General features: G+C 39.6%; 1 protein-coding gene across 1 annotated transcript; it reads right to left on the bottom strand.

Annotated features, from left to right (window-relative positions):
* Positions 1 to 8,169: 8,169 nt before the first annotated feature.
* On the bottom strand, positions 8,170 to 19,233 carry LOC139199252 (von Willebrand factor A domain-containing protein 7-like). Its single transcript, XM_070828297.1, has 17 exons — positions 19,017 to 19,233; positions 18,619 to 18,755; positions 18,233 to 18,377; positions 17,957 to 18,050; positions 17,537 to 17,665; positions 16,712 to 16,898; positions 16,377 to 16,546; positions 15,981 to 16,093; positions 15,739 to 15,855; positions 15,456 to 15,629; positions 15,200 to 15,332; positions 14,951 to 15,103; positions 10,705 to 10,797; positions 10,190 to 10,461; positions 9,877 to 10,010; positions 9,138 to 9,297; positions 8,170 to 8,908 (listed from the first exon to the last, which is right to left on the bottom strand). Exons 1-17 carry the CDS (start codon positions 19,197 to 19,199, stop codon positions 8,528 to 8,530), a joined length of 2,775 nt encoding a protein of 924 aa, XP_070684398.1. The 5' UTR covers positions 19,200 to 19,233; the 3' UTR covers positions 8,170 to 8,527.
* Between the last annotated feature and the right edge of the window lie 1,789 nt (positions 19,234 to 21,022).

Raw genomic sequence — 21,022 nt, forward strand, 5'->3', positions numbered from 1 at the left:
ACAAGAGGGAATAGATTCTGAAGTGTCATATCAGTACAAATCCTCAAGAGATGGCTCCCTATATAAGGAAAATAGTTTCCTCACTGGAGAAAAGCCAAGGATCCTCCTAAATTTGTATGTGGATGATTTTGAAACCTGTAACCCCCTTGGCACCTCACGCAAGAAACACAAGCTTTGTGCTGTTTATTGGGTATTAGCCAACTTGCCTCCGGGGTCTCATTCCTCATTATCATCTATCTATTTGTCAGTTTTATGCAAAACTGATGATGTTAAAACCTATGGTCATGATAAATGCTTTGAACCTCTTGTACAAGATCTGAAAACTCTGGAGGAGCTTGGTGTTTATGTCCCACTGTTAGGTGAGTCAGTTAAAGGTACAGTACTCAGTGTAGTAGCTGACAACCTGGGAGCACACAGTGCTGCTGGATTTTTGGAGAGTTTTTCTGTGGAATACTATTGTAGTTTTTCCACAGGAAAGAGCAGTGATATTCAGCTACATTCTGTTGCATCTGGTGAATTCAGTCTGAGAACCAAAGAGCTTCACGCGACCCATGTCAAACAAGCCCAAGATACAGGTACAGGTTTTTGTGGAGTGAAAAGGGAATGCATTTTCACAAAAAATCTGTCTCATTTTCATGTCATCTTTGGCTATCCACCCGATCTTGCCCATGATGTTTTTGAGGGTATAATCCCAGTAGAGGTAGCTCATTGCTTAACAGTGCTTATATCCAGACGATATTTCACATTAATTGACCTGAACAGTGCCATTCTGAATTTTCCCTACAAATGGGCTGATAGGACAAACAAACCTCACATAGTGTCACAAACTTTCTCCAGCAGAAAAACAGTTGGGGGAAATGCTCATGAAAACTGGAGCTTGCTCCGGTTCCTACCTTTTTTAGTTGGGTCACTTGTACCTGAAGATGAGCCTGCATGGCATGTACTCATGGATCTGAAGGATATCACAGAGCTTGTTGTTGCCCCTGTGCATAGCGATGACTCATTGGCTTTCTTAGAATGTAAAATCATAGAGCATAGGCAGAGATATAAAGAGTTGTTCCCTGACATCAGGCTTCTACCAAAACACCATTATTTGGAGCACTACCCCCAGATGATTAGGCTGTTTGGTCCAGTTGTTGGGCTGTGGACAATGCGCTTTGAGGCAAAACATAGCTTTTTTAAGAAGGTTATCAGACACACAAACTGCTTCAAAAATGTGCCCCTCTCGTTAGCCTCAAAGCATCAGATGATGATTGCTTACTATCTGAGCTCTCCTTGTCTGAGCAAGTCTGACCTAGAGGTCTCGGCAGTATCTACTCTACCAGTAGACTTACTCAAAGAGGATATTGCACAAGCCATCAGGCAAAAGTTCTCTGATGCACATGAGGTTTACCTTGCACAGTGTGTGACAATCAAGGGTATAACCTATAGGAAGGGAATGATACTGGCCCACAAAGCAGCAGGTGGATTGCCTTAATTCAGTGAAATTGACCAAATTTGTATTTTACATCAGAGTGTGTTCTACATTGTCAAAGAGCTCTGTGGTTGGTACAGAGAGCATTATAGAGCCTTTTAACTCAGCCCAGCACCCACAAAAACATTTAGTCTCGTGGGATTCACTGAACTCCTTGATACTTATCCTCTTGTTGACTACAAGATTGGATCAGCCCGCATGGTGACTTTGAAAAGACATATTGAAATAAAAGGTATGCTATCAACTATGGGAATTTGACAATTTGTAATAAGTTATATGTTTGTGTGTGTGTCTACATAAAAATGTAAATCTTAAAATGTAATTAATGAGGTTTTTACTACATAACATAAACATAACATAAAAATCATGAGAAAGTCATTTCAATTCATGAGGTCATGATTTTAACAAATGTTTTCAATATATTGTTGTCAATGAAACCGAAGTTCCTCTGCACCAGAGGTAGCATTTCTGATGTTAAAACTCTAAAGTGAATCCTGCTTTTATACTGGGCTAGTGCACTTGGCTGTTCTGAAGTCTGAGGGAAAAAGTCCTGGTTTATTTATACCACCAGCAGCTAACCTAATGTAAACTAACAACAGTTCATACAATCATCTATATTATACCAAACACTGACCTCTGACATGGACCAGATGTACAGTACTGACCTTTATACTGACCTGCAGTGATGCTTTGAATTGGGATAATAGGTGATTTTTCTTATTAAAAAAAAGCCTGAAGTGTAAAATTAGAATGGGTCTTTAAAAGGTTTTTAGTATTAAATTTAGCTCTCCCATATATGAAGCCACCTTTTTATCTGCTGTTTATCTCGTATTTGTTCCCTTTCTCCTTGATTTTTCTCCTACTCTATTTTTAACCAGAAATTGTTTACTTTAGATTTACGTGCTTGCAATAATAAGCAATTGAAAAATAAGCAAGGTTTTATCACTTACTATGAAATCTAAAATTTCTAGCTGTCTGACATTTAATCTTTTGGTTTGTATATTTGCAGGTATTGTATATTTTGTATATTTCCTCCAAAAGTGACTCTTTTTCCATATCAGGTGTATCTGTGGATACAGATGTACTGTCCTCAAGTGAGTCTACAACCTCACAGTCCTCTTGTCCTGCTGTACTGTCCTCCTGTGAGTCTACAAGGTCACGGTCCTCTTGGCCTGCTGTTTTTTTGTGTTCCACAGTTCTCTTACGATGCTGAAATAAAACTTGAGGAGGCAAATTTAGCTTATGCCCATAATGGCACTGTACATTTTCCAGATCCCAAGTTGAAGTCAGACATCCTCAATGGTATAGTACAATTCAATTCAATTCAATTCAATTTTATTTGTATAGCCCAATATCACAACAGAGTGTCTCATAGTGCTTTACAAAGTTCACTGAAATAAACAAGTGTAAGCGAACAAACAATCTAATAAAGAGTCCAGCAGTCGATGAGGCCAGTGGATCAGTCCGATGGATCAGTCCGAGGCATCACAGGAAATTGTGAAGTATAAAGTCTATGTCACTGATAAGGAGATGGAACAGGTAGCCCAGAGTCTCATTAAGACGCATCCATGTTTAACTGAGAAGGGGTCCTGCACTGGATGTGGTAGATGGAAAACCAGTTTAAAATATAAACTATCAAACTACCGAACACACCTGACAGTGAACTCGTTAAAAAACAAACATGCAGAAAAGCGCTTTGCAGCCTTTGGTGTCAAAAAGGCAAAGAGAGCGGAGGTGAATTTTTGTCCGGCATACCCATCTGCAGAAACTGAGAGTCTGGAGGCAATGCAGAAAGCTCTACTGTTGGATGTTAAGAAGAAGAACAACAGAGAGGCTGTGAAACTCAAGATGGAAAAGACTTGAAGACATGAAGTTGTGCGTGATGCACCAATGGTGGAGGATTTCATAGCAAGGTGGCCTGCTCTATTTGAAGTCATTGAGGTAAGGCTTATCTCTGCTGGGTTTTTCATTTTGGATTTGCTGTTGATAAAAGAAGAATCTTGAGTACACTGGCAAAATACTAAAAAAAAAAAGATTAAAAGATTATATATTGTTTGTCTGTGCTTTATCCCCCTTCTAGACTGTCCTGGTCTACTGTATGTGTAATTGTGACTTTCTTCCTGATATTTACCGTTTAAACCTGATTTCCTTTGTGCTTATTACCCGTTTTCAGATAAACGCTGAATTCAAGAGAATCACCATCGTCCCTCTTCAGTCCAAGTTCCTATCTCAACTGGATCTCCACTCTGACAACCTGACGAAGTTGTTCCAAAAGAGAGGAGGACAGCTGGGGCAACGACTCAAAAAAGTTCTGATGTAAGTGATACAGGTGTCCTGCAGTCAGGAAAATTTAGAAACAAAGAATTTTTGCCATGTGTTTTGGGAACAAAAACAGTCATGGAAAATTGAATGATTTAGAATGTTGTAGCTCCCACATAGTTTATTGAGTTTAAGATGGACATTTTATGGAAAGGCAGGGAGGCCATGAGTGCATTCATTTTTTATCTTTCTCTTTCCCCGTCTTTTTGTCTCTGATTTAGCCTTTCCTCAATTGAATGAGTTAATGAGTGAATGAATTGGCTTCATATTATTGTCTATCTCCTCTTTCTTTGTCACGTTTCTTGTCAATGTCCTTCCCACGTGATTTGGAGGTCACAGCAAGGCTTGTTCTTGGAACCTTGGTGTTATATTCTAGAAAAATTTTTTTTGTTTACATCAGTAGTTGACATTAAAATATAGTACAAGGGCTCAATTAAGGCATTAATCAAGAAATTGTTCTCAGTGTGATGATGTAGATGCTGGACAAGAGTGTGTCATTAAGGGAGTCTGTATCTACATGGGTGAAGATCCAGAACTTCTTTTACACGAATATGTGGTATGTACATGGTTCAGTGCTTACCTTTTTCTCTTTGTCTTCCATTCTTTTATTCTCCTACTTTTACTTTTATTACTTAGGCTGAAACGATTGATTGATTAATAGAAAATGCACAAATTACCATTTTGATAATCAAATTGATAAAAAATGATCAAATCAAATTTGAGACATGACAGTAGACTGTCTATTTGTGGTAGGTATTTATCATTATTTTCAATATATTTAACTAAATTATAGATTATTTGGGGAAAATTAATAATCAAGAAATCAATAATCAAGAAAACAACCAGAAGACTAATCAGTTAAATTAATAGTAGCTGTAGCCCTAAACATCTCCTTCCATTCTATAACTGCTGTCACCATTCTTTTTGTCTCTGTCCTGCTGTTTTATTTCAGTCCAATTCTATAACTACTCACCTGGTTTAGGTCTACATTTTCACTCTTGTTGCACATCTTTTATTGTATTCTTTCATTAATTCATATTGGGCCTTCCATTTAACTTGCTGTGCCACAGGATTGAGCAACTGTGTTACTAGTAAGGCATTTGTTTAACATGCTAGGCTCTTTTGACGTACTACTTGTCATATGCAGCACACTAGTTGCCATTTTCATCTTACTAGTTTGATGACAATACTCACTAGTAAACAGGTGCACAACCACTATATTATGCTGAATATAAGATGACTGATTATAAAACAACTCCACTTTTTCAAGACTCAAGATTACTCTCATTGGCTTTTTACTCGTGAAACATGTATTGCACATCAGCTACAGAACTTGCTTATTGTTTGACAATTGTGTCTATCACTTCATATTTTCTCATTGTTTATTTTGTTGTCACATATGCTCTTTGCAGCAATATTTTTCATTGTTTAATTTATTTTTGTGCAGATTGCATCAATAAATTACTCTTGACTTTTTATTTGTGAAACTTTTGTTGCACGTAGAGTAACGGACCAAAAACTACTCATTTCATTTCATTGAACTTGCAGAAAGTCTACGATATTTAGAAATTTATCATTATCTGGATATGAAATGATTTATATTGGGATATGAGATTCTGGTCATATTGCACAGTCCTACTGCCTAATGTTATATGTATTTATTCTTTTCTATAAAGGGGTTGGTTAATAGGTCTTATATACTTAGATGTATTTACCTACATTTCTCTGTATTGTACAGGGCATGGATGAAGACGCCATCAACGAGGCCATTGAAGACACCACTATTGGGATTTATGTTCTAAAAGACCATGCTTCAAGTGATAACCCAGAGGACATTCGAATTGTCCTTGAAGGCATCAAGGTGTTGCAAGATCTGGATAATGTAGCACTAGCTGTTGCTATGCTGTTGGGACTGATTTATGCCCTGAACCTCAGCTATCCTGCTGACCTCCGCTACACCTTTGAGGTAATCCAGAAGATTTTCATGGAACTGGATGGAGGTAAACTTTCTAACAAAGCAACCGCTCTAACAAACAGACTCTTTCAGTGAAAAAGATACTTTCACTGAAATGTGCCATTTGTCTTGTTTATCATTGTGAGCGATAAATTACAAAACATTTGAATTGTCCTAAAAAGCATTGTTGGTATTGCTCTACCATTTGACTGCTTTTTCATTTGTTAACAAAAGATGGAGTATTTTGTATTTGCTGCTTTGAAGCATTACTGTTATGTTGTTCAGACTGATGTATGCCTCAGCTACCCTGCTGACCTCTGCTATTCCTTTGAGGTAATCCAAAACTAAATGGATATCTTTCTAGCAAACTACTTGCTTTATAAAAAGGTTCTTCCAGTTAAATGGAGAGTTACTATACTGTGAGCAATACACCACAAGACATTTCAATATTTGATCAAAGGCATTTTTGGTATTGCAGTGAAGTGCAATAAATTGTTTTTTCATTTTATTTCTTGTAAATTCATTATAGTAAGAAGACAATGTTTTCTTTTATGAATCCAGTACAAAACCAGTTGAGAGTTTGTATCCATTTTTGTTTTCTGTGCTGAGTGAACTTTAAAAAAACTGCTGCAGGATTTTTTTTATTTTTATTATTTATTATTTATTTTTGTGTTAATTATTGATTTTTCCATTTTATTATTTGGTGAAAACACAGAGCTAAGCGCAGCATAGCAGCACTTCTGTTGTAAGTGGCTCATGTTTTGATGTCCTGTAAAGCCATTGCACTTTATGCAGAATTTGTAGTATTTGTTGTTATAATAAAAGGTTCAGTATAAGAGAATTGTAGTGCAGAACTCTTTGCCATTTTTGTCAGTTCAAATCAGTTTAAATTTATTACTTTGTAATTGCACACACTGAAACTTTTCTAGTTTTTTACCGGTGTCTACAATACATTTGGATTGAGTTAACTTCAAGTTAGATTTACAGACCTAACTTGGATAACAGGAACATAAGGAAATTGCTTTAAAGCAACGTAATACCTTTGAATAATATTACCATTTAGAAATTAAGTTAGAGTTACAGTTGTAAATCAGGTACCCTGGAAATGATTGAATTACATTAATATTACACAATAAATTGGTATTACAGTAACTCACAAATAATATGTCCAGTCAACATGATTAATTTAATCAGCCTAATGTGAATGAAATATTTTGGAATGACAAACAGTTATTGAGTGAGTGGAAAAGGAAAAATTATGTCAGCTGGCCACATTTTGATGATGTGGGACCGATGTCCACATTAAAATTAAGTAAAATCAAAGGACTTTTTTTTTCAGTGTAGACACTCAACCATTTTACTCTGTTTTCACCCCAATTGTTCCTCATGATATTTGCAATGGGACTATCAAGATGACACTCTCTGTTCATCTTCCCATGCTTATTCCCCATGTTCCCGGAACATGTCATGATCACAATTCCTATAATACAGACATTCGTTTCTGCCACAAACCAACTTGAAAAGGCTTACATCAGTTTCCCGTAGAAACTTTTACATATCAGTCTTGAAACAACTGGGGCGTTATAACAGTTGATCTGTCAATCTGTCAATATTAACCATTCTTGGAATTCTTTAAATAATTTAAACTGTACAAGTAAGATCATACAATACCCGATTATAATTCCAGCAATGACGACCAAAGGCGACTATGGAGGGTCCTCCGCGGGGTGGGAGTCTTATAGTAAGTTTTGCTCTTTGTGGTTTGCGTCAGTGTCCTGGGGAGGATTTAGCTTGTGCATCTGATCCTCAAGGTTGGTTCATTAGAGAACAAAAGGAGCTTTGCTTGTGCAGAAGACCGAGGCAAAGGGAATATGGAGTTCCCAGGAAGATACTGTTAATACCATGTAAGCTAAACAAGCATAAGAACTGATGATCATGAGAATATATAATAACATCCATCCATCCATCCATCCATTTATCTATACCGTTTATCCGTCAGGGTCGCAGGGGAGCTGGAGCCTATCCCAGCTGACTTTGGGCAGGGTACATCCTGGACTGGTTGCTAGCCAATTGCAGGGCCACATACAGACAAACAGACAGACAACCACTCACTCTCACACTCACACCTACAGGCAATTTAAAGTTACCAATTAACCTAATGTGGATGTTTTTGGATTGTGGGAGGAAGCCGGAGTACCCGGAGAGAACCCACGCTAGCATGGGGAGAACATGCAAACTCCAGAAAGACCCCAGGCAGAATATATAAAAATTCAATAACAATATGTAGTAACTTCTCCATAATGGTTACTACAGAAACTGCATGTTGATTCACGATATGAAGTAAATTTAACTAGTGATGATATTAAAGTCAGTGCACACACTACACTGTGTATAAACTACCTGGAAATTCTGTGTGAGGGAAACAAAGCAGTTTATTGGAAAATAAGAAGGGTCAACAAATACATTCAACAGTCTTTTAAACTCATCAAATGTTAAATGAAAGCTGCTGTGAGACATTCTGTTTTTACTCAATACTTATTACTGTATAACTGTTAATATTCTAAACAGCACATCTGGAAAGTAAGCAGGTAAGCAGAAGTCCAGGCTGAGCCCCCAGTCGCCTCAGATCTTATTCAACCCTGCAGTGCAATGGAATGTTTTCATTCATGATTTCTGACATCTTAAATATACATTCATCATCAGCTGTGTTATCAGTGCCGGATACAATTGTTTAATAATTATTTAAGCAGGATACAATGTTACAATGTAACAGAAGCCCCTCACATCCTCACCATGAAGGCAGATACCAGCAAACACAACCACAGTGGCAGCGACAGGGTTGAAGTAGGAGGGCCGGCAGAACGCACAATGGATTGATAGCATTTGCCTACATTGCCAACTTTGTCTACAGCTACAAACTCGACAATCTGTGAGCAGCAGGAGCTGTTGTATTTCGCCTGGACAATGGGAGCACTGAGGGAGGTAAATGAGAGGGATCCATTGCCCTGACGCAAAGAAACACTCTCTATCCCGGTGCCATTTCCGTCCGTAAGGTTGGCCCAGAGCTCCCACTGGAAAGGTTCACACTGAGACACGTCACGAGGGCAATTTTCAGCCAGCACGTTTACCACCTCACACACGGGCTGAACAAAATCTGTAATCTGGACAGACAACAGAAAAAGAAAGTCAGGAAATGTATGCATGAATCACAGGATATTTCATTCTGTGGGATTCCTAACTATACATAACTATTGTAATATTGTTGTGAGTGCATCTGTAATAGCCATCTTTGTGGGTATGTGCAAAAGCTTGCCTATTTATTTATTTATTCCAATTTCATAATCCACCTTGGATTATGCAGTTGGAATAAGTAATCATAAATTTGATTACCTTGGTAACAACAGAGAATCTCAGAACCACATAATTGGAGTCAACACCACTGGACGACTTGGCCTCCATTGTGAGAGTGACATCAGTGCCTGATAGTGTGTCGGCAGGTGGTGAAATGGTCAAAGTAGCATTAGCATATTCTCCAGTTGTCAAGGTGAGGCTGTCAAGAAAGGAAAGAAAAATTTAATTTTACTAATCAGCGAGAATGCTAATTCTAGCAGGTACAACGTTTATGGAATGCAGCCAATGGCAATGCAATTAGTTTACAATATAGGAGAGGAATGTGTGCACCAAAAGACATTTCAATCAAAGCCACAGACCTCATGGTGGCGCTAGAGGATTCATCCTCTGGGAACCATGCATATTTGTACCATAATGTTGTACCATTCCATCAAAAACATTGAGATATTTTACTGGATAAGTGAAAATTTCATCCTCGACCAAAGCCATAAGGATTCATCTACCATCGCCTATTAGATTTCCTGGCATACATACAATAATACAGTAAATACATTATATACTGTGCACATGGACACATTTAGGCTCTAATTGAAATACTTGGTATTATAATCAAATCTGGCAACCGGCTAGGTTGGAGTAATAACACATGTCTCTTTCCCTCGGTGCAGGTCATGTGCTGTCCCACCATGAGACAGCAACAGTGTTTCCTACCTGTTCAGAGCCAACGTGTAAGTATTGATAAGGATGTTTAACAAATAAATGTGATGCTTCCCCTCACCTGTTTTGGTAGGACATGGGGAAGTCTCTGTCATTTCTTGCAGTGATGGAGTATTGACCTCCAGAGCCCTTGGTCATGACATTGAAGGGGAGCTTAAAGGGTATTCCTGGCTCCACACTGCTGTCTACCACAGCCTTCAGGGAAATGGAAAAGAGAGAAACAAGAAACAAGAAACAGGTGAAGAAAAAGTGATATTGTTCCTATATGAATTGGATAGAAAATTCAAAGCATTTGAAGTGTTGTTTCAGTTTGAATCAAACAAAGTCTGACAGAGTACACTGGATGTGAAGTGGTAGTGAAGGAAGAGACCGACCTGGATATTTACTTTGGAGACAGACATCTGGGTGGTAGACTGCCTCTGAAATTCACTGTTTGACATTTTGTCAGTTCCTTTCAGAATGACCACAAACTCGCCCTCAGGGACCGCATCAACAGTCATCAGGATGTCTCCATTGCCCATATCAGTTGTTGTGCCATTGCTAACAGTGTTAGGACCAGACACAGATACCAGGCCAACATCTCCAATGGTTATGGAGGATGGACCTCTCCTACCCATTACTGAGACCATCAGGGTGGCTGGCTGACCTGGGTTTCCAGAGGAGAGAAGCAAAGAAGCAAGTTATGGAGAGAGAGAAAGGTAAAAAAAAAACTTGCAGTTTCTCGTTTAGGCGTGAGAACGATGGCTTTCATTTTACTTTACTTTTGATTGGTCGACTAATTTGCTGTTCAGTAAAGTTAGACCTGCAGCAATGGACATTTTGGCCACTTGCAGATGAACACCATATCACCTTATAAAGTTATTATACAGCCTTATTGCATGTAGCATACCTGCTAGTGGACGCCCACTGAGTACTGCATAACCTGGATGAGGTCCCTCGAAGCGTTCCACAAAGTCATAAATGAAGGTAATCATACTCTGGCCTGGAAACACAAGTACAGTGAACACAGGCACACATCAAAAGAGTGAGTTAGTGAACATTCATGAGGCCTAACTACCTCTCCCGTAGGTAGATAGATAGATCTATCTATCTATCTATCTATCTATCTATCTATCTATCTATCTATCTATCTATCTATCTATCTATCTATCATTATTATTATTAGTTGGTTTATATGGACCATAAAGCAGTGGAGGTAAATATGAAAAATGATACTTATTAAAAAAAATAAAAAATACACACATCGTAGGTCAATGCTAGCATAGGCTCAAATTACCTTAAAGAAATTATTTGGCATTTTGGGTAATATGCTTAGTTACTTTCTTGCTGAAAGTTACATGAGAAGATCAATAACTCCCACCTGTGCCTTGTACATATGAAGCTCCTGCCAGCATCAGATTAGCTTAGTTTGGCACAAAGATGGGAAACAGGGGGGTTTAGCTGGCCTTGTTCTGTCCAAAAGTAACAAAAGCAGCCTACCAACACATCTACAGCTCACTACTTAATGCTTTATAAATATATATACAGTGCTTAACAAATTTATTAGACCACCTGTCTAATATTTTTGAAATCTGTCAAAAACTTGTTTCAAATTAAACATTGTATTATTATTTATTAGGCAAATAACAAACTGGAACAACTAAATAGTCCTTATTCACATATTTTAGATAAAAATCTTAATATTTTGTTTGACCTCCTTTGGCCCTGATTGTTTTCATGTACTTTTCGACCATCTCTTTTGTTATTGAGTTCCAAATAGTTCCTAGCTGTTCCCAGAGACTTGCTTTGGATTAAATTTGTGTGTGATCTATTTTTGAATTCAATAAATCCTAGATCTGTTTGATAGGATTCAAGTCTGGACTTTGACTTGGCCAGTCCATCAGTTCCACTAGTCCAGATTCCTTTTACATCATTTCAAACACATCATTTTGATTAAAGAATTTACACATACTGGTGGGTTAACCATTACAGAAAAGGACACATAACCTTTTATTTCTCACTGTCTGACATTAAATCACACTAAACATTTCTTGTTTTAGGTCAGTTAGGATTACCAAAATTATTTCTATTTGCTAAATACTAGAATAATGAGAGAGAGAATTTTTTATTACTTTCTTCAAAGTCAGAAGTTTACATACACTAAGATTACTATGCATTGAAACAATTTTGGAAAGCCCAGATGATGATCTGGAAGGTTAATTGACAACATCTGAGTTAATTGGAGGCACACCTGTGGATGTATTTTAAGGCACACCTCAAACACACTGGTTCCTTGTGTGACATCATGGGGAAATCAAAAGAAATCAGCCAAGATATCAGAAAGAAAATTGTCGACCTCCACAGCACTGGTTCATCCTTGGGTACAATTTCCAGATGCCTGAAGGTGCCACGTTCATCTGTTCAAACAATTATACGCAAGTATAAACACCATGGGAATGTCCAGGCATCATACCGCTCAGGAAGGAGACAGGTTCTCTGTCCCAGAGATGAACGTTTTTTGGTGCGAAATGTGCGTATCAACCCCAGAACAAAAGCAAAGGACCTTGTGAAGATGCTGGCTGAAGCTGGTAAGAGAGTGTCATTATCCACAGTGAAACGAGTCCTGTACCGACATGGGCTGAAAGGCCGCTCAGTGAGGAAGAAGCCATTACTCCAGAAGCAACATAAAAAAGCCAGATTACAGTTTGCAAATGCACACAGGGACAAAGACCTTAATTTTTGGAGACATACCCTGTGGCCTAATGAAACTAAAATGGAACTGTTTGGCCATAATGACCATCGTTGCATTTGGAGGAAAAAGGGGGACCTTGGAAGCCTGAGAACACCATCCCAACTGTGAAGTACGTCGGTGGCAGCATCATGTTGTGGGGGTGTTTTGCTGCAGGAGGGACTGGTGCACTTCACAAAATAGATGGCACCATGAGGAAAGAACATTATGTGGAAATATTGAAGCAACAGCTCAAGACATCAGCCAGGAAGTTAAAGCTTGGGCGCAAATGGGTCTTTCAAATGGACAATGACTCTAAGCATACTGCCAAATTAGTTACAAAGTGGCTTAAGGACAACAAAGTCAATGTTTTGGAGTGGCCATCACAAAGCCCTGATCTAAATCCCATAGAAAATTTGTGGGCACAGCTGAAAAGGCGTGTGCGAGCAAGGCAGCCTACAAACCTGACTCTGTTACACCAGTTCTGTCAGGAGGAATGGGACAAAATTCCAGCAAACTATTGTGAGAAGCTTGTGGAAGGATACCCAAAACGTTTGACCCAAGTCATACAGTTTAAAGGCAATGCTACCAAATACTAAGGAAATGTATGTAAACTTCTGACTTTGAAGAAAGTAATAATAAATTCTCTCTCATTATTCTGGCATTTAGCAAATATAAATAATTTTGGTAATCCTAACTGACCTAAAACAAGAAAAGTTTAGTTTGATTTAATGTCAGACAGTGAGAAATAAAAGGTTATGTGTCTTTTTATACAGTGTATGTAAACTCCTGGTTTCAACTGTATATATATATATACATACATACATACAGTGGGGCAAAAAAGTATTTAGTCAGCCATCAATTGTGCAAGTTCTCCCAATTAAAAAGATGAGAGAGGCCTGTAATTTTCATCATAGGTATACCTCAACTATGAGAGACAAAATGAGAAAAAAAAATCCAGAAAATCACATTGTCTGATTTTTAAAGAATTTATTTCCAAATTATGGTGGAAAATAAGTATTTGGTCAATAACAAAAGTTCATCTCCATACTTTGTTATATACCCTTTGTTGGCAATGACAGAGGTCAAACGTTTTCTGTAAGTCTTCACAAGGTTTTCACACACTGTTGCTGGTATTTTGGCCCATTCCTCCATGCAGATCTCCTCTAGAGCAGTGATGTTTTGGGGCTGTCGCCAGGCAACACGGACTTTCAACTCCCTCCAAAGATTTTCTATGGGGTTGAGATCTGGAGACTGGCTAAGCATCTCAAGGTCCTGGAGTGGCCAGGACCTTGAGATGCTTCTTACGAAGCCACTCCTTCATTGCCCGGGCAGTGTGTTTGGGATCATTGTCATGCTGAAAGACCCAGCCACGTTTCATCTTCAATGCCCTTGCTGATGGAAGGAGGTTTTCACTCAAAATCTCACGATACATGGCCCCATTCATTCTTTCCTTTACACAGATCAGTCGTCCTGGTCCCTTTGCAGAAAAACAGCCCCAAAGCATGATGTTTCCACCCCCATGCTTCACAGTAGGTATGGTGTTCTTTGGATGCAACTCTTTCTCCTCCAAACACGACAAGTTGAGTTTTTACCAAAAAGTTCTATTTTGGTTTCATCTGACCATATGACATTCTCCAATCCTCTTCTGGATCATCCAAATGCTCTCTAGCAAACTTCAGACGGGCCTGGACATGTACTGGCTTAAGCAGGGGGACATCTGGCACTGCAGGATTTGAGTACCTGGCGGCGTAGTGTGTTACTGATGGTAGCCTTTGTTACTTTGGTCCCAGCGTGAGATCTTGCGTGGAGCCCCAGATCGAGGGAGATTATCAGTGGTCTTGTATGTCTTCCATTTTCTAATAATTGCTCCCACAGTTGATTTCTTCACACCAAACTGCTTACCTATTGCAGAGTCAGTCTTCCCAGTCTGGTGCAGGTCTACAATTTTGTTTCTGGTGTCCTTTGACAGCTCTTTGGTCTTGGCCATAGTGGAGTTTGGAGTGTCGCTGTTTGAGGTTGTGGACAGGTGTCTTTTATACTGATAACGAGTTTAAACAAGTGCCATTAATACAGGTAACGAGTGGAGGACAGAGGAGCCTCTTAAAGAAGAAGTTACAGGTCTGTGAGAGCCAGAAATCTTGCTTGTTTGTAGGTGACCAAATACTTATTTTACCGAGGAATTTACCAATTAATTCATTAAAAATCCTGCAATGTGATTTCCTGGATTCTTTCCCTCCATTCTGTCTCTCATAGTTGAAGTGTACCTATGATGAAAATTACAAGCCTCTCTCATCTTTTTAAGTGGGAGAACTTGCACAATTGGTGGATGACTAAACTTTTTTGCCCCACTGTACATACAAGATGACACAATTTAAACAGTGCATTTGTACAAAGCAACATGTATAATTAACAAATATAGTCTGACCTGTAACTTTAAGTGTGTATGGTTGGTTGGACATTACGTTGATCTGCCAGGTTCCTGTCTGGCTGTCAGAGTTGAGACGGATTCTCCTCAGGTTGCCCACAGACTGTGCGGTCCCCAGTTTACCACTGACCTCATTGTGGTTTTGGCTCACACCTGGAATTTGTTGGCATTCATCATGATGTCAGCAAGAAAAAGGAACACTTAATGAGAATGGCTGATGCAAACATTGCCACAGGAATACTGTGTTACCTGCAGGGTTGGTCAGTGTGAAAGAAATAGATGTTCCTGTGATATAGATAGTGATATTTTGCAGAGATTCATCCAACATGAACGGGAAAGTCTCCTGCTTCCCGGGGGTCCTTGCTCGCTGAAGAACTGTCACCTGATGAACAGAAGAGGAGCAAAATGTATCATCTATTCATTTTTCTAGTTTTCAAACAGGTCTAAGAGGCTAGTACATGCTTTAGATAGCACAGAATGTACTATTAGAACTGCACAGTCTTACTAGAGCTGAAGTGGACGTGTCAAGAATGACATCTGTAGCCTCAGGCAGCTTGCTCTTAGACACCTTGATGGCCTGGCCTCCAGAGGCCAAAGCCAGGTCTATGTAATCTTCAAAAGAAGCAGCTCTGAGGGAACGACGGCGCCTCCTACTGCTACCAGTCATGAAGAATGACACCTGTGGAGATGGTTTCATGTGGAGATTATATGCCCAATTTTTCTAGGTTATTTCACTCAAATATACATGCGTGAACATAGGACATCACTGAGTGTCAGTCAGTATTTACCGTTGACTTGGAGCTCCTGATGAGAGCAACAATAGTGTCTTTGAGAGCGATGTCTTTGGCTGTAGCATCGGTGAAAACATAGATGTGAGAGGAGGCAGGGGCACTAGTGAGTGCCAACTAGAGAAATAAAAGGAACCTGGTCAGTTCATTCTGGATCAGGATTCGTAAAAATATATCTGGAAAGTCTTTCCCCAATCAGCAGCCATCCTAGTAACAATCTGACAATATCGTAGTGATATTACCTGAAGTCCTGACAGGCACATCTCAGGCACATCACCACCTCCATCCGCTGTCAGCTTAGAGATTTCTCTTTTCATTTTATCAGGGTCTGTTGTCCTGTCCACAGGTCCAAACACTACACATGAAGCACAGAAAGGGGCTAAGATGCCAAGGCAAACCTGTGGTTCAAAGTATCATGGCCTTTTTTAAAAGGACTTACAGGATAACTGTGACTCTGCAGATTTACAGTTTGTTAAATCTAGATCATCATCATTAAGATCATAAGATTATGTACCTAGTAAAACAACAACACAGCCGAGCATTACCTATGTGACATTTTATGGCATTATTACATCAACGGGAATATAACACCACTAATGGATTTCTAAACATGATTGGTGTGGTAGAATAGTTCATACTAGGGTCATTGAAGGGCACCAGGATGTACTCGGAGGGCTCGTCCTGCGTTCCTTTTTTACTGTCAATAATTTCATAAACAACGGCCCTGGCTTCGTCGATGTCATCCGACATACTGCCAGTGGTGTCAATAACAAAGCACACAACAGATGAGCGGGCAATCCCCATCATTCTGTGAGAGAGAAGAGAGACAGAGAGACAGAGAGAGTGGAGGATGAGAGGTCAGGAATGTCTAATCATCTCTCCCGGTCTAGACAGTGACATGTTTTTATCAGAAAGTAAAACTTCTAATTGATATTTAACAATAACAGATGTTTTTCACATCTAAGCTTCATACCTCAGAAAGTCTTTGTCTCTGGCAGCCAATCGGATGTCCTGCAGCAGCTGCAGGCTGGCGGCTGTGGCTGCGTTTACAGCGGCATTGTGCAGGGCCACGTTATCCGGGTGACGTTCATCTTTGTTGATGCCTCCGCGGGGAACTGTTGTGCTGGTGAGGTCAGCTGCCCCTCCATGGCTGCATTTACCTGGAACAAGACAAAAGGGGTGAATCCAAGTGGGAGCATGATATCTAGATGCCTTCAAGGACCTTGGATAATTTAACATTTTAGGATATAGGCTTTCCTGATTAGAGTAAGGTGAGAAGATTTACACCACTCTCACTTCTGTCCATTGAATATGAAGATAAAGCCAGTTAGCTGGACTGGATGAAAGGGGGGAACAGCTAGCCTGACCAGCACCTATAAAGTTCCCTGATCAGAACTTTAAACCTCACTTGTTCAGTTCATACTAAATAGAAGGGGGGGAAATATGTGTCCAGTCCCTTCTTGGGCGGGACTGGACTGGCAGGTGTGAGAGTTGTATCAATGCTCTCATGTTATCCTGGCAAGAAAGTGAATAAGCGATCATTTCATATCAATCAGCTTTCTAGCTAAACTATATATCATCTGCGTAACCTGTTTCATATCAGGCATATACATGTTAAGTAAAATGAATGTTTACATATCTTGCTGTGGAGGTTCATTTTCTCCTTGAGAGGAATCAAGACACAAAGCAGAGGCTCTACCGGAGGAGGCTACCAGCCTCTCAGCCAGGCCTGCTCCTTGTGCCTGTGAATCCCTTTGTATTTGAATGTGGTTTGATGACATGTGTGTGCCAGTGATACCTTTAGGCTTGGCAGCCGAGAAGATTCCCATGTACCCTGATGTTAGTTTTTTCTCCTTCAAGATACTGGGGAGGATGGAATTAGGGCATGTTCCACTGGAACAGTCACTGCAGGTGGCAGTGTTAACATCTATACAAGCAAAAGGCACACAAGACGCATCAGGTTGTCTTCAGTTTGGCACAATATATTTCAGAACTGTAATAGGGGTGCCATGTCAGAGCTGTATGATTATCTAAAACTAATGCACAATCAGAGTAATCAGAATCAAGTATTCTCTGTGGGCATGTCTTGAAGACAAACAACACTCTCTGCTCTTTGGTCTGTAGATAAACCTATAAATTATGAAATGTCTACCTTATGACATTTTACCCAACCCACAGGCATAAACATGTGTAACAAGAACAACACCCACACACACACCTGCGAGGTTTTCTAGAGGAAGGTCTGGCTGTATGAGGTTGATGTAAGGCTCTGTGTATCCCAGCTCCACCCAGTTACTGTGACTGTAGAAGTCCTGATAATGCATGGAAACACACACGTTAACACTTGTATACACACATAGAGAGAGTTCTGATTTCATACTGTGTTTATGCACTTTCCTCCTTTCAATGTCTTTTCAATGTTTCAATGTCTCGCTCGTTCTTCCGTCTCCTCTTTCCCTTTAACCTCTCTGCCCAGTCCCCCCCCCCATCTCACCTGTAGCGTATGAAGGACTCTGCCCAGTGTTTCCCTGGCAGCCTGGAAGTTCTCCTTGCGAATGTTAGCCTTAATGGACGCCATGCCCTCCCTGATTAGGCCACGTCCCACCAGAAAGGCCTCTGAGTTGAAGTGGTGTGGAGCACTAAAAGAATTTTTCACAGGTATTTCTCACTTGTACTGTTCATATTTCAAGCTTAGCAACACACACAGTCCCCTTATTTATTATTTATATTTTAATGTATTTCATTGTCTTTTACTGTAAGGCGACCTTGAGTGCCTTGAAAGGTGCCTATCTATCTATCTATCTATTGATCTATCTGTCTATCTATCTATTATTTTATTGTTTTTTAGTACCACTTGTTTTGCTTCCATCTTTCTCTCACCTGTTGACAAAGTCACGGTCTACCAGTCGATTCTGGTTGTAGATCTCTTGAAGAGCAGAGTGAAACTTAGCACCAGACACTTCTCCCGTTGCTGTGGGACCAAGACAGGCTTGGACCAGCTCTTCAGGGGATGAACCCTGTGGTCAGGGATCAATGAAGAGTTTACATTTCCAGGAACAAGCAAAAAGAGTGGTAAGAAAGCGCACTATTATATAATTAAGAGAGGGTGTGTATTAAAGACTCTTTAAGAATGGAGCCATGTTTGCCAGAAAAGATCTAAAGTGGCCTTGTTTTCCTGCAGGTGCAAAACAAGTTTTTTTATGTAAGTGTGTGTGTTTCTGGGTGTTGTGTGTGACTATGTTTGTGCTGCCTTGCACATTTTTTATCTTCCATCCTACCATGGGTCGGAACTCATAACCAGCTGCTTCAGCCACCGCCCGACACGTCTCCGTCACTTTTTGCAACAGAGCCGTTCTTGTAATGCTGTCGTGAGTGGACGCCCCACCCCCAGTGGGGACAAAGGCCACGGTGGGCCCTGATAGAGCCAAAGCCAGCAGGGCTATACCCAGCACAGTAGTCATGATCAGCCTACAGACAGAGAAAAAATATGAAAATTCAGTTATCAGCTTGGTTAAATGATAAATGTACGATGCTGATCGTGACAAAAGTCTTTGGAAGACACATTTGGATCAGAGAATTGAGAACTGAGAAACAGAAACAGTCTGTTTGAGGGGAAATGAGGAAGAAAAAGGCAATGCTCAAAAAGTTTTTCATCAAAAGCCATAATACAAGATGATAATTATGTAAAGGTATAGATCCTGGTGTTTTTCACAGGATTTTCCCTTCTACTGAACTATAGTTTCCATTCTGCACTGAACTGCGTGAACGTGACACGAGGAGTGCCAGTAGGCAAAGACACATGTTAAGTACACACTTGAACAATGTGCTCATGGGCCACTCCCCAGCAAACGTGTCATTCCACTTTTTGCTTTGTCCTTAATTTGCAGTTCTCACAGATTTTTCCTGAACTCTGCAAACAGTGAAGTTAAAGCCATCTGGACAATGGGTCCCAACTCTTATACTATTGTATGTATAATTCATTGTGTTTTGTCAAATACAGAAACATTAAAATAAGGCAGGGGTGTCCATTGTTTCATTGGCCCGCAGGAAATTCTAAAAATGTATTGGAATGCGGCCCACTCATGGAATTTGCGCTGGACTGTATTGTACTTCTTAGTCTCACCACTAAGTGGAGTAACTGTCTTGAACGAGGCAGCTTCTCTATAAAATGAGTAATGAAGAAGAAATCTGCTACAGGTGACCCAAAATGGCAGAATTAAGGAAACGTAAGAGAGCAAGTCTGACGATCACCCCTGATCTAGATGCAATGCCATTACTAATTCAGCTGTACTCCATATTTCTTAAATTCAATAGATATGCCTTTTGAATAACTACACTATGTTGTGGGCGCGTTCGACTTGTCACTTGGCTTCATTCCATTTAGAAATGCTGCCGTTTGGCTGTTAGCAGCATCCAAGCACCCCTGTATCTTTTTCTCAAATGATGCTTTGAGTGTAAAATGTGAAGTTATTTATTTAATTTGATATTTAGAAGAATATGTAGCATAGGATTTTTAACATGAAATTAACTTTATTAAAACAATAAAGCGCTCACACTAAGACTACATTTCCCTAGAGCCAGGCCATGCAGTTTGATACAAATCGGGACCACAATTGTAGTTCTCATTTTAGGGTTGCAAATAGGGTCATAAAAAGACGTATCTACTGAATATATCACATATCTAGTACACACCTACATGTAATTACACTACATCTAGATGATCAATTTTAAGAAAAAACACATATATTGATTTCTGTCAGCTATCTTTCAAGTGCGTTATTTCTTTAGTCCTGACTTCCTGATCTGTGACTGGCTAGTATTGGCTGGTTAACTCCATCTGTTTTAATCTATCACCATTCATTTAAGCATTTACTGGAAGAATTCATTTGTTAGCTGTGGTTTCATGTTTCTGACAGATTCTCTTTATGATGATGATGATGTTTGATGATGTAAAAATGGAATAAGCTCACCTCTGAACTTCAGTTAAACACTTTATTTTCAGCTATATGCTGTTTTGTTTCTATGTAGCGTATAATTTTTTGGCAACACAATCATTTTGCAGACAGATATTGGCACTGTTTTTACATATTCAAATGAACAGTAGCCCATGGTTCGTGATCTCTCAGCACATTTAACACTTATGTTGAAAGTGAGAGGTGTATTGAGTCGCATTCGCCACCAGATGGTGGCGGAGACACTTGGAGTTCTAGATTAGGACTCTCGTGTTCACAACACAAAGGATGCCAGCGTTACATTGATGTGATGCATCATCATGGGAACGACT

The sequence above is a fragment of the Pempheris klunzingeri genome, chromosome 3, assembly GCF_042242105.1.
Source record: "Pempheris klunzingeri isolate RE-2024b chromosome 3, fPemKlu1.hap1, whole genome shotgun sequence".
Lineage (NCBI taxonomy): Eukaryota > Metazoa > Chordata > Actinopteri > Acropomatiformes > Pempheridae > Pempheris > Pempheris klunzingeri.

What these genes read in the sequence shown, in the direction of transcription:
- LOC139199252 (XM_070828297.1), bottom strand. Translation starts at nt 19,199, where the DNA reads ATGACTACTGTGCTGGGTATAGCCCTGCTGGCTTTGGCTCTATCAGGG. An exon ending in GGTGCCCTTCAATGACCCTA is followed by an intron (nt 16,094 to 16,376) that starts GTATGAACTATT and finishes CTTCATGTGTAG; the next exon opens with TGTTTGGACCTGTGGACAGG. An exon ending in GATTCTCTGTTGTTACCAAG is followed by an intron (nt 8,909 to 9,137) that starts GTAATCAAATTT and finishes TTGTCTGTCCAG; the next exon opens with ATTACAGATTTTGTTCAGCC.